General features: G+C 42.4%; 1 protein-coding gene across 6 annotated transcripts in view; it reads left to right on the top strand.

The window, feature by feature from the left end:
- The window catches only part of PHACTR1 (phosphatase and actin regulator 1), a 301,109-nt gene that overhangs the window by 253,493 nt on the left and 33,754 nt on the right, over positions 1 to 13,862 (top strand). For all 6 annotated transcript variants that reach the window (XM_051799185.1, XM_051799182.1, XM_051799188.1 and 3 more), the window contains one exon: positions 458 to 614. In XM_051799185.1, the coding sequence (XP_051655145.1) occupies positions 458 to 614 (157 nt within the window). The remainder of the gene's footprint in view (positions 1 to 457; positions 615 to 13,862) is intronic.

Genomic DNA, 13,862 nt, shown 5'->3' with positions numbered 1-13,862 from the left:
AAGTTCTGTGCTGCTTCTGATTGACTTTTGGTTTCTTCTAGTGCTAGCTTAGATGTTTTGATATTATATTGCAGAAGGCACTCAGATACCTCTCTCTTCTAACATGCTGTAACTCTGATGCCTGCCCAGAACCTGAGGTCAAATTATTCATTACATTATGAATGTTCAGAAACTGTGCTAGAGAAAGCTACAGGAGCAATGCTTCTTCTCCACTTCCTTCTATGGAGCAATATATTAATTTCTTTTTCCTGTATACCTACCAATTTCAGCTCTTCCTTATTATGATATGAACTGAGGTTAATTGAGCAGATGAAGTTAATGACATCTCTTTTCCCATAGTCCATCCCAATGTAAATGAGAGCCTTGTATCCTCTCTTGGCTAGTACTTCTTTGCCAGATGCATGCTGTAATGAAATGATGACACCTCTTTTGGCAGAGCCTCTCATCTCTCCCACAGGCTCCCTGGCAAGGAAAATCTGCAGGAAGGACTCTTTAGCTATCAAACTAAGCAACAGGCCTTCTAAGCGAGAGCTGGAGGAAAAGAACATCCTTCCCATGCAGACTGATGAAGAGAGGCTTGAACTTAGGCAGCAGATTGGGACAAAGTTAACAAGGTAAGAGGCAAACATTTTTCTTAACTCTTCCTTTTGGAAATATGTGGTGGGATGCAGTTTTTATCCTTAGTCTTTAAACATTTGTGATCTGTCACAATATTCAAGAGGAAAAGCCATGGGGAGGAAAAAAAAAGACTCTAGACATTATTTCTGCTCCAATAAAACTTCCCTAGTTCATTTTCGTGGCATATGCTATGAGAACTTTGATTATGTTGAGTATCAATATGAGCTGTGTGGATTTGGTCCTTTTTGGTGTATCACTGGGAAATATTCAGCTTTGATAACATTTTGGACTGTTGCTGCAGGTGCCATTTTATAAGCTATTAGTTTGGCCAATGGTCCGAGGTATAACTTTCTCTTCTGACTGCATCTCCATGAGTAGCTGAGACTTTTCCTGGTCCAAAATACTTAAGTCCTTTAGTACTTGCCTTGTTGGGTCAGGTTGGACAGATTTACCCTGTCTAGACACTTTCTTATTCTTCATAGCAGTGTTATTCACCAGCTGTAATGGTTTTCCATATTGCATGGCATATAGAGGGGTGGCCCTTAAATGTGGAAGATTTCTGAAAAAAATTAGTAAATTGAGGTGTCATGGTTTGAGATAGTCCCAAAATCCAATCCCCTAGCTCCATTCCCCCCTCCCACATCTCAACCTAATGTGAGATGGGTTTTTCCAGACAAAACACACCAGACTCAAAGTGGGGGAAAGGGAAATATATTACAATGACTGTACAAATAAATACCATATCACATTATACACATGATCACAAACTATCTCTACCATGACATCTGGTGGTAAGGTTTGGAGACTTGGCAGGGAGCCAGCTTCAAACCATATCATGAGGTCAGATAGAAATGTCTAAGAACCTCCTACGCTCTAGCCATGGTTTCTGTAATCAATTTTAACACTGTTAAGTTGTAAGCTTGGTGGTATGTAGAGCTGGGGAATGCTGTTAGTGACCCTTGAGTGTGACTCTAAGAAAACCACAAGGACATGACTAGCCAGCTTTTGGGAATTTTCTTGTAGGTTTTGGTTTTTTTAATTTTTAGGGTGGATAAGTAGGGAACACTGCTACCATGCTGTGGAGACAGGATGAATAGGAGCTCCTGGTAAATACCACTTTCAGCATTTTATTTACTTTTTTCCATGGCTTTACTCTTTTTCATTTATCACCTATTTGGAAAAAAATTACCACATCTTTCCAATCTGTCTTTGAAAGTCTTTGTGCTGGATCATGCTTAGCCTACTCCAAGACCTGTCTAATTTTTCAGTATTCTTGTTGAGGGGTCTCAGCAATCATGCCCAAAATATGGTAGATGGTACTACACTGTTGCTGGTAGTGTGATTTTTTTGGTTCAGTCTTTATTTAGCCTACTACCTTGTTAGATTGTAGCTGCATGTGAAACTCTGGATCCCAAAGAACAGCGCAGGACAACAAAGTCTCATTGTTTATATGATTCATTTTGAACCCTTTTGAAGCATGCGAAGAGTTGACATTTTTATCTCTTAGCGTATCACACTGCTTGACCTTGCAATGACATTGGACAGCATTTCCACTGTGTTGCCCATTTGCCTAAATTACTTAGGTCTCTCCAAAATTTTCCAGCTCTGGCTGATGAAGGAAAGTAGTGTCATTTACAAGTATTGATTCTGCACAACTTACTGTGCCCCAGGTCTTTTTCATTATAAGTATTTTATTTCTCACCTCTCCAAAACCTGCTTTTTCCCCAGCTAAGAATGTTTCTTCAGCATATGCCTTTTTAACGAGGGAAGCTAATTTTGGCAATACCCAAACCCCTTCCTGACTAAGACCCACATTCTCATAATGTTGTTTGTTTCCCCAATTGCAGCTCTGCTAATTCAGTCTGAGCTATAATGCTTGATCTTGCCTTCTAATATTGCCCCTAGGACTTAGGGGCAATCACAAATAGTTCAAATAATTAAAATTGAGTATATATGAGTTAAAAAACAGCTGAGCTGAATGAAACTGTTTCATTCCCACTTTGTCTAAGTGTAAAATCACTGAAACTAGTAGAATTTCACAAGCCTTAACTGGAATGGTACAGTTGCCATTTAATTGACCTTTTAATTACTAGTATTTACAACTTAGCATCTCATCCTTTTGAGCAGTTGAAAACAATGAAGTATGAGGACAGAACAATTCTGTTCATCTCTAATACACAAAAGGCCATGGGCATTTCAGCAGCAAAAAGGGAGGTGCCTGTCTTAACCACTGCTTTTTATCTAAATGTAATGTATCCATGTGCACAGACTGTTGAATATTACATTAAAATTGAATTTTTCATTTTGAACAGTATTTCTTTACTGTCCAGACTTCATTACTGAATCCGTCCTTTGCTGTTGCTTGGTAATTGTCACACAGTGATGCTCACACAGTGATGCAAATGCCAAGCAAAATTAAAGTAATGAAGCATTTATAGTCCTTAGAGAAGATGCTAGATGCAGACTATAATTGCAGCTGGCAATTTTGGATTTCAGAGGGATTTGTACTGTTCCACCAATAGCTCCCTAGAGTTTAAAATAGCCAGCCAATCAAATCACATATGCTACTTACAGAAGTAAAAAATGCAGAATAAAAACTTCAGCATATAGTTATTGTCTGTAATGGATCAATTAATTTTCACCAAGAGGCTGATTAGGATACTTCAGTATTTATGCATAATCCTCACAGTATTTAGTTTGGAAGAGCTCATTGGCTGCCACATTTGGCAGATCAGAATTTAGTACTATAAAGAGGATGTAATTTTTAAAAATGCTTATAGCCAAGCATATTGAGATTGGCCATTGACATACTGTGTGGGACCAAAATCACCCCAAGTGTAGTTCCTCCAGCCTTATTAGAGTCTCACCGGGAATCAGTTTGGCAGAGAACGGTCTGTTCAGATCCTGTTTAAATGTAGCTTGGAACCTCTGAACCTCCTGTTCGTCCCAGGAAATTGTTATGACTCTATTATTGTATCCACCAACTGGAAGAGAGACTCCAGAGCAGATTTCACTGTGTTGCCTGTTTCCCATGCTGGGAGCATGGTGCCTTGACTTACACCAGACCAACTGTAAGGTGAGGCTGCAGGGACTGTATCCTATAGCAGGATCTGGCCCATTACACACCTAAATGTTAGCTTAGCCATGAGATAAAATCTTTGTGTCTATCATAGAAACACTTCATATGTTCACAAACCTTTGCTGGTTTGTATCCTATATCATGGCTCAGCACATGTAGACCCAAGCAAAAATGGAGCTTCTTGACCAAGGTGGGAAAATATGTCCTAGCAAAGGCAGGAGATCCAACATGATATGAATTCCAGCCACATGAATAGGCCACTGCACCATGAGCAGTCTTTAACAGTAATTATGGCAACTAGTTACAGCAACTAATTAGAAGGCCTCCTCCTCTAAACAAACCGTAACAGATTACTCCAAAATGTGATATGCACTATGAAGCAAGGAGCAAAAATAGTGAATTAAGATGCAGAACTTCCAGCTCATAACCACATGTGACTTGGGGATATGAAATGGATGCTGGAGGCCATGTTCTTGTCTGCTAAAAACCTTTCCAGCTCCATTAACTTCTACTTTGAAATGCAAACCTTCTGTGCTAAATAAATCTTTAAGTGAGTATCGGGTTTGGGAATTTTTTCAGGGGTGGTTTGGCTTTTTGGTTGGTTGGGTTGGGGTTTTTTTACCTGTTCAGTTTCTCCCAAACTCCTCCTCCATTTTATCCCTCTGGTGCCTGCACAGCTTCACAGCTGCTCAAGAAGTGTGTAGATGTGACTGTAAGACAGAAAGGAGAAAAACAGGGGTATGGAAGTTAACAGGGGTCTGGAAGGCAGAGGGAAAAGACAGTTATACCCCTTCTGCCAGTCTCTCTGGCTGTGAGGGACTTGCTGGGAAGCACGGGTCCCCTGGTTATGCAGGGGCCAGCAGGACCTGCATTTAGCTTTCAGTGGCTATCAGTGTGAGAGGAATGGGGCATATCTGGGCTGTGACACTTGGAGGTTCTCCCAGGGCGATCATAAAGGCATTGCCTGCCAGGAACCCCCAGTGAGGAGGAGGGCCTGCATTGATGGCTGATGGACAGCAGAGCCACATGTCTCCCAGAGACTGCAGGACTGTCCCTGGTACTGAGACAGGTGCTTCAGTGCCGGTCCTGGCATTTCTGTTTCACCCAGGAATCACAGTGGTGGTCATAAGAGACCACACAGACTTTCAATCAACGTATTATTTAGTAAGCACAGGAGCTCTTTAGAAAAACACCAGACTTTGCTGAGGACTTTGCACTCCCTTAAATTCGAAAGACCTGGTTTCTTTGTGTGTCTTTCGCAAAGTCTCTCCCATACCCTGAGATAACATGTCTTTAGACTATGGCTGATATGCCATGTATCCTACAAGAGAGGCTTTCTAAAGCACTCAAGTCTTTTTTGAGTCTTTTAACCCCCCAACTCTTGTGAAGGTGCTCATTAGGAATTAGATACAGGAGTATTAAAGCTGAGATTTTGGTCCCCTGCTTTTCAAGAACACATGACAGCGTCTTTGTTTTCCATGAATTCTTTCCATCCTGTCTTTTCCTACCTGCTGGAATAGGATAATAATGCAAAAAAATCTGATAATCCAGTGGTTATGATCATATTGCTAATAAACAGTGTTAAGGAAACTTCTTGTACAGTATTATTACTGGTCAGCATCATGTCTGTCCCATCAGCACACTCCTACCCACCTTGGGGCAGAGGGCACGCTGCCTGTAGGTCAGGAGTCAGGAGGCACATAAAGGCTGTCCACAGGCAAGCAGTGCTTGTCAAAGACTGCTACCCTTCACTGGCAGGTGCCACAGGCAGCCCAGTAAGAGTTTGTGCTGTGCTGCTGCCAAAAGCTGTTAGTTGCAGGGATCATGTTTAACCCAAGGCCATGCCCAGTGTGAAAGCAAAGAGACATGAGATCCAGGAGCAGCCCTCTGCACGTTAACTAAATAATAAAATGAGAAACAAATAAGGAAGAAAGTAACAAACTACCTATTGCCACCCTTGTGACTTTGAGGGGTGCTTTTTCTGTCCTGTGAGTGTGTCACTATATATATTCTTCTTTAAATGTTCTGCTTTGCCTTAAAGCAGTGAATCAGTGGCAAGCTCCTCTGTCAAATATACAGCAGAGATCTGCATTGGTTTTTGTATAGCCCTAGATTTATTCACTACAATACAGGGTGCTCTCCTTGCACTAGCAAGTGGAAAATATTGATCTGAAGCAATATAAATAATGTATTGCAAGTATCATGAGGCAATAGATCACAGAGACACTGTGTGTGTGCATATGGCTGTAAATAAGCACACTTGAGATATGGACATGCACACCTGCTGGATGTGTTTATAGTCCCATTGATGCTTTGGAAATAGTACCAAGATGTCTGTGACTGAGAAATGTAGCATGAGAAGTCATAAAACTTTATGGAGTGGCAGGTTTGACAGATGATGCTCACCTACTACCTTGTTCAGAAAGGTAATCTACTCTATGCATTCCCTGATCAATACTCAGCTGTACTGAAAAAAGCTGCTTAGAAACAGAAATCCTGTGATGAAATGAACTTGGTGAATTGCCACAAGCATAAAAAATTACTTTTTTTTTTTTTTTTAATGTCATGAGGCTGCCTAAAAGGTTTTTGGACTTGTTCAGATCAGGTACTAGAAAGAATAAGAAAGAAGAGTAGAAAAATAGGACAGTTGGGGGAAAGGATTGCACCTTGAGCATCACCGAGAAGGTGACAGATATTACCAGTGCTGAGGAAGGGTCAGTCTCAGAGGCTTGCACAGTCTCAGTTGTTGGGATGCACAGCAGTTCTGAAGTCCGAAGTTCTGAATAGTCCAAAGTGATCATTTTTATTTACTAAAATTTAGGCTGTGAAGAGACTCAGCTTTTTGAAATGGTTAATTATTTAAACAGTGTTTCAGTTCTCTTAAGGGGAGGGTTTATTCAGCCAGAGGATGGCAGCATGATGGCCCCCGTTGAGTGTGGCTGAATCTCCTCGTGGCTGTTCCCTATCTGGTGCTGTGGAGAGCATTTTGTGCCCTCCCCATCTCTGAGTCATTTCGGGATAAAAAGAATGGGCAGACAGCAGGATTAGGCTTTATTCATAGACCTCATTTTGTTGGGTAACGTGAAATAATTTCTTCCTAATTACGTCTGACGTCTGCAATTCTCACACTTATTGTTAGCTTCCACTAATGAGAGAAAAGCAAGTGCCTAAAGCAAGAGCTCATCCCTGACGGCAGCACGCACATGTACGTGTGTGCCACTTGCCTCCTCACATGTCGAGTACTGGGAATAAATCACATGGAAAATGGGATTGTGGTGAACAAGCTCATCTAAATCCTGGATTAGAGGGGACAATGCGACAGTACTAGAAACATGAATGGGAGTGACCGAGAAAAGCTGCAAAGGGCTGAGCCTAGGTTTTAACTGTGATGGTACCTAGGGAAAACCACATTTTTTCCCTTTTAGTTTAGCTTTATGAGGAAGCTCTTCATTTGTGGAAACCCCGAGGGAGCTATCTAAATTGCCCTTAGCATCTGGAGGAAGGCAGAAAAAGCAGGTGATTATTTATGGGTGACAAGCTGAAACTGAGCTATCACTACACATCTGGGCTCAACCACTGGGAATAAATACTCTGAGCAGAACTAGTCTGGGTTCTGCACATGGGTACAGATGGGAGATGGGCTCTTTCCTGTGATCTGTGTCCTGGTGAGCTCTATTGTGCGGAAAAGAAAAGTGGCTTTGTAGTTAAAGTATTCTGAGAAGTTGGCCTCTTCCAGGAGCTTTCCAAACCTCAGACAAGCTACTGAAAGAGACACATGCACACATATACATATTTAAGGTAGTTTGGGGGATCTCAAAATGTACATATGTGTCTATGAACTTTGGAAAATTCCACTACTTGACCAACTGTCATAACAGCAAAGTTTGTGCGCTTTAGAATAAAAACACCCACATACCGAGCTCTCTTTAGACATCTAACTCTGTGTTTCAGTAGGGCAAGTATCCTAATTTCTGAACACAGTTTGCGCTTGTCTCTTTATATTAGGAATTTATATTTATTTCCATGGCTAACATCATCATTCATCACAGAAAAAGTCATGTCTAACATCATGAATGATGCTACTACTATTGTTTTGATACTTGATAGTTGTTTTGCATTTCATAACTAGCAGCGTGAGTTTGCTTCCTCTGAGTTATTTGTTGTGGCAAAAGGTCAATGGAGCAATCAAGGGAAAGGGGAGGTGACGGTGCCACTGCAAAACACATCACCTCTACATGCTTTCTCGTATGGGGGATGGTCAGTCTCCTTAACTTTTGCAGCTCCACCTTGGAATGGGATGAAACCCTGCCCCCATCAGCTTTGCTCAACCAGGACCAGGAGATGTTTTGTTATTTATGAAAGCAAAGCCTCACAGAGGCTTGGGCAGATGTGTCTCTCCATGTTAGAAGGTGGAGCTTCAAATGTAAATAGACATTTCATTTATATTACTGTAAAGAAGGGGGAATGTTGTGCTGAGGAGGGGGATGATTTTAATGGCAGGCAACAGGCAGCAGGAACCAACATTTGAGGGCAAGGTCTCCCCAGAGGCACCCATGTGACCACTGATGAAACGGAAAGTGTTTTCTCCATGTCAGAAGTTCACTTCAATAAGAGATGTCACCAGCCCAGAAAGGAATTTCTTATTCCTGGAGTCTGTCACTGCTCCCCGTGCCTGCTCTCATGGAATCATTTCAAGTCACGCCACACTGTCATTGCAGCATCTGTTTCTCCCATCCTTTCTGTGCAGAAGTCAAGGCAGAATATATTATGGGGTCACAATTTCACCTTCAAGCTTCCTATACTCTTCAGCCCCCTGACACAGTCTGCATTTGAGTTCTAATTCAGGCTGTCAACACAGCTGAGATAAATATATTAAGTCTACCTTAATTTCCTTTGTAGTTTCAGTGAGGTGTGGTATCCTTCATTTTCTGCCCTAAATTGATTGCAGTGTTGCTTTTAGTTGTCAAACTACTGTCAGCTTTTATCTAAGAGGAAGCCACGCTTCTCTGCTGGGCAAAATAATTCACGATGATATAATGCAAGCTTGTGGCAGTAGCAAAATAATGTATTTTGGTAATAGAAATAGTCTTATGTCTCCAGTAAGCAAGAGGCCACATGGAGTCCGTGCAGTACTCCCTTTTGAGTAAAAGAATGGCATTAATAAAAACAGGTGAAACAAACACAAGCAAGGAAGTAGCTACTTCAAAATATTATATTCTGGCTTTAAAAGCGAAGGTGGTTTGTTGGTTTTGGTTTTTTATCTTGCTGGTAATACTGACAATTTTAGGGCAGCTCCATAAAGAACTAGCTCATAAATTTCCACCTTGAAAGAAATCTAACTATAAATCTTCATATTTTCTGTCTGCTGATTGTGGGGAGTTAATCAAAAACAGAACAGTTGCTTAGCTTGGATGACTTTGTAATTTCTGTAAAGGAAAAAAATCACATATCAGTACAAGCAAATAAAAGAAGCAAACTGGCAGGAATGAATTTCATTTTATAGGCTGATGATTGTAAAATGGAGAAATTACTCTTTAAGCAAAATATTTAACCTCTCTCAGAAGTTACAGTTTGCATTTCCCCCTCCCTCCCACCCCTTCAGTGTATTGTGGCCTTTTTGGCAACACATGTGCAGGAGATTTAATACAGGCAATCCTTGTAAAGCAGTCAAACACATAAACACAATTTTTTATCCTGACTCCAATCGGCTTTTAAATATATGGGTGCTCATATATGTGCACTGTGGCTACTACTGGGAGTAGAAACAGGACTGCTAGAGAAGTAAGTCTACCTTATGTGCATGGTCATCTGTCTATGTCCTGAAACCCAAGAGTTTCACATGCAGGCTATTGTATGTGAGTAAACAGAGATGACTTTTTGAAAAATAGGAAATAAGATTTAATGTTTTATAGATTTGTTTTATATGGGACTAAATGTCTTTTGGACAAATATACCCAGAAAGCAAATATACTTACCATTACACCCGGTACCATTACGTAAGGTTGGGATTTTGCGTATTTTCTGTAAGACAGAGCATTAACACAAAGATCACTTACAGATGAATAAGGACTTTTTTGCATACATACAGAAAAATTCCAACCAGTCTTTTAGAGGCAAGTCTGGATGGGAATTATGCTCCCGTTTCAGTGCACTGAGATTCATAAGCACTGCACAGACCATATGTGGGAATTAACCAAAGTCCTTAGCCTCAGACCTGACTGTGTAAAATTTATGTTAATAACTTTAGTGAAGAGAACATGTTCTCCTCTGTGGTAGGCCACATCAATGTGTTTCTAAGTGTACAACCTATAATATTCATTGCTTACCTTTCTGATAATAAATAACTTTCAAACCAGCAAACTACAGGGAAAGCACATTAGCACCAAGATAAATTCAGTAACTTGCTTCTTCACTGACATCGCTGAATTCAGGAGGCAGCAACACTACTGGTTAATGAATAATTAATAAAACAAGCATTCAATGTATTGTATTTGCTAAATGAGCAAGCATCTCTAATGTCATCTATAATCAGCTTTATACTAAAGAATATTGGAGTTTTTCAGCATGCTGGAAAAGTCTTCATAATTTCCTTTACTGCAGTAATCAAGATAGAAATGGTCTTCCTGCCTCCCTGCAATCAACTGGCTTTGATTTAAAAGGTAGCCTTGCAAGCTGGAGACACTGATCTCAGACATCTGGGGCTACAGAGGTGCCAGCCTGCTTCTCCAGTGGAGAACAGGAATGGTTCCTGGACTGGGGTCTCTTCTCCTCTACAAGCTCGAGGACATGAGTTGCCTGGTGGGAAGGCATACAGCAGCTTGGTTGCACCCAGGCCCTGCAGGGAGGAGTGGGCAGGGAGATAGTAGATTTGTATTGTCATAGAATGATTTGGGTTGGAGAGGACCTTAAAAGATCATCTGGTTTCAACCCCCGTGCCATGGGCAGCAACACCTTTCACTAGACCAGGCTGCTCAAAACCCCATTCAACCTGGCACTGAACACTTCCAGGGATGGGATATCCACCACCTCACTGGGCAACCTGTTCCAGTGTCTCACCACCTCCTCAGTAAAGAATTTCTTCCTAATATCTAATCTAAACCCACGCTCTGTCAGTTTAAAGCCATTCCCCCCATCCTGTCACTACTTGCCCTTGTCAAAAGTCCCTCTCCATCTCTCTTGTTGGCTCTCTTAAGGTACTGGAAGGCTGCTGTATGTAAACTGTCAGTAAATGCTATCCTGGGGAGGCCCTCATAGAAGTTACAGGGAAAGGTCCCTACTCATCTGCCATGAAGGTCTCTTCATGGCCCAACAGCTTGCCCACCTCCAGCTAGGCAGGCAAGCAGCATGGACAACAAGCTCCTTTGGCCTATTGGGCTGCGCTGGGAAGTTGGAGCACCTGATCCGTGATCCCAGGCTTTCCTAGAGCATCCTCTGCTGCTCTGCAAGGGGGCAGCTTCTTCTGGGCAGTTTCCCTGCCCCGGGGAAGCTATAAAATCCAGGATTCAGTTATAAAAGAAGGAGGGCAAGCAGCCCCTTCAAACTGGAACTGGTTTGTTTGGAGTCAGGTTTACAGACGCACTGCAGCTGCACATCACTCTTGAAGTGGGGAGCAACTTCTCTGATGGGAGTTTGGTGCCTTCTTGAATCTCCCCATCATGGGATTCTCCAGTTGATCCCAAAACCTCCCTCTACTCCTTTCAGGAAAAGGAGTGGGTGATGTTCCAGAGGTAGAACATTCCCTGAAACTCTTTCCTTTTTCCTGGTTAGCAGCTGCATGTAAATGCCTGGTATCCTTCACCCTCAGGTTAGGCCAGGACCATTCACCATTCCTTTGTTTGGGCAGGCATAAATGATGAGATAGAGAGACCTGGGCAATTGCAAGCATCACAGAGCTCTGTGATACTCCACCATTTCATCTTCCCCCTCAGACTAGACTAACAAAGAAAATCTAATACTCTGCTGCAGTCAAGAGCTGCCAACATTTTGCATTGCACTGTTTAATGCCAGCGAAGGGCTCCATCATGGTTTCTAATGTAACATGATAGATTAAAAAAGACTCAACAGCAGTGAAAAGATATGATATTTGTCTCTGAAACCCATCACTTATGACACATTTTTGGGAGGTACTTTTATTTGCCCTTGTCTTGACTAATTCTTCTCTTCAGAGTCTTTATTCTGTCCTTTTTCATCCTGTATTTTGGTAGTGCCAGCATCCCCCCTCCACTCTACCTTGATTTGAGATACTGTGCAGCGCTTGGCCTCAGTTTGAAGGATTTTGGAGCAGATATAAAGACAGTGACGGGGAAATGCAGGGCATCAGTGAGGGAATAGCAGGCATGACAACTCACTTGTCTCAACATCTTCTCTGATTGTTGCACACTTGACTGCTTCAGATTTGATTCTCCCACCTACCCATCACTGTACCTTGCCTTACTCTCGGCTCTGTGCACTTGTCACTAAACATGTCATGTTTTAACAACTAGGGCATGTGTTAAAATCTTCCAGAGAACAATGCTCCCTCACTATTCAGCATAAGGGTATATCTGAAAGGATGAATTTGACCCAGCATTACTAAAAATTCAGTGCCATCCTTATTTTCTTTAATATTTCTTTAGTTGGTTGTGCAACTGGGAGAAGTCCTCCCAGACAAGGAGGAAAGCAAATGTCACTCCTATGTTCAAGAAGGAGGAGTCGGGGAATTATAAGTCAGCCAACCTCACCTTGATCTTTGGGAAGGTGATGGAGCAGCTAATCATGGAGGATTAGGTACGTAAAGGACAAAAAAGTTGTAGTAGTAGTCAACATGGATTCACAAGGGGAAGTCATGCTTGATCAATGTGAACTTCTACAATGAAATGACTGATCTGGTAGACAAGGGGGGAGCAGTAGATAATGTCTGTGTAATCTTCAGTGAGCCTTTCAACGTTGTCTCCCATAAGATTCCTCACTTGTCCAAGTATGGGCTGGATGGGCAAATGGATTGAAAACTCTGAATGGCTGGTCCCAGAGGCTGATGTTGAATGGCACAAAGTCTAGTTGGACTCCAGTAATTAGCAATGTACCCCACAGGGTCAGTACTGGGTCCATTCCTCTTTAACATCATTCATTAATGATCTGAGTGATGGGCAGAGTGCATCTTCAGCAAACTTGCTGATGACACCAAGCTGGGAGGAGTGGGTGATGCACCAGAAGATTGTGCTGCCATCCAGAGGGACCTTGACAAGCTGGAAAAATGGGCTAACAGAAGTCTCATGAAGTTCAGCAAAGGCAAGTGCTAAGTCCTGCACCTAGAAGGGAACAACCCTATGCACCAGTATATGCTGGGGGCCAACCAGCTGTAGAGCATCTTGAGAGAAAAGGATCTGGGGGTCCTGATGGACATGAGCCAGCAACTTGGCCTGGTGGGGTAAAAAACAGGGCTAGTGGTATCCTGGTCTGCATTAGAAAATGTATTGCCAGCAGGTCAAGGGATGTAATCTTTTCACTCTGGGCATGGCTACTGGGCATGGGTGAGGCCACATCTGGAGTGCTGTGTCCACTTCTGGCTACTCTGTAGAAAAGAGATATGTGCATATGTGAGAAAGTCCAACAAAGGGCCTCTTCTATGGGGAAAGGCTGACAGAGCTGGGACTGTTGAGCCTAGATAAGAAAAGGCTCAGGGGATCTTATCAATGTGCATAAATACCTGAAGGAAGGGTACAAAAGGGACAGAGCCAGGCTATCCTCAGGATCAGAAGCAACAGGCACAAACTGAAACACAGGAACATGATGTTTCCTGAACATCAGGAAAAATTGTTTTCCCTGTGAGGGTGACCAAGCACTGCCACAGGTTGCCCAGGGAGGTTGTGGAGTTTCTCTCCTTGGACATATTCAAAAAGTCTTTTGTACATGGTCTTGGCTCCAGGTGGCCCTGCTTGAGCAGGGGGGTTGGACCAGATGACCTCCAGAGATCCCTGGAGATCCCAGAGATCCCTGCCAACCTCCACCAGTCTGTGATAGTGCAAATTATCAAAAGAGCTGACAAAGTCAATATGTATTAGCCTTTTGAAGTGTATGACTGATTTTTTTGTGTGTGTGTGTGCCTTTGGCACTGCAGAGTGGCCAAGTTCTGTCTCCGATTTCCCAGATCATGACTCCCTTCACTCCCCCCAGTCTAAGGTGAATA

Source organism: Manacus candei, unplaced genomic scaffold (assembly GCF_025592945.1).
Source record: "Manacus candei isolate 608988 ecotype Guabito, Panama unplaced genomic scaffold, ASM2559294v1 h1tg000049l, whole genome shotgun sequence".
Classification (NCBI taxonomy): Eukaryota; Metazoa; Chordata; class Aves; order Passeriformes; family Pipridae; genus Manacus; species Manacus candei.
Note: the sequence above shows the minus strand (reverse complement) of the source record. Positions and strands in the feature narration are given on the sequence as shown.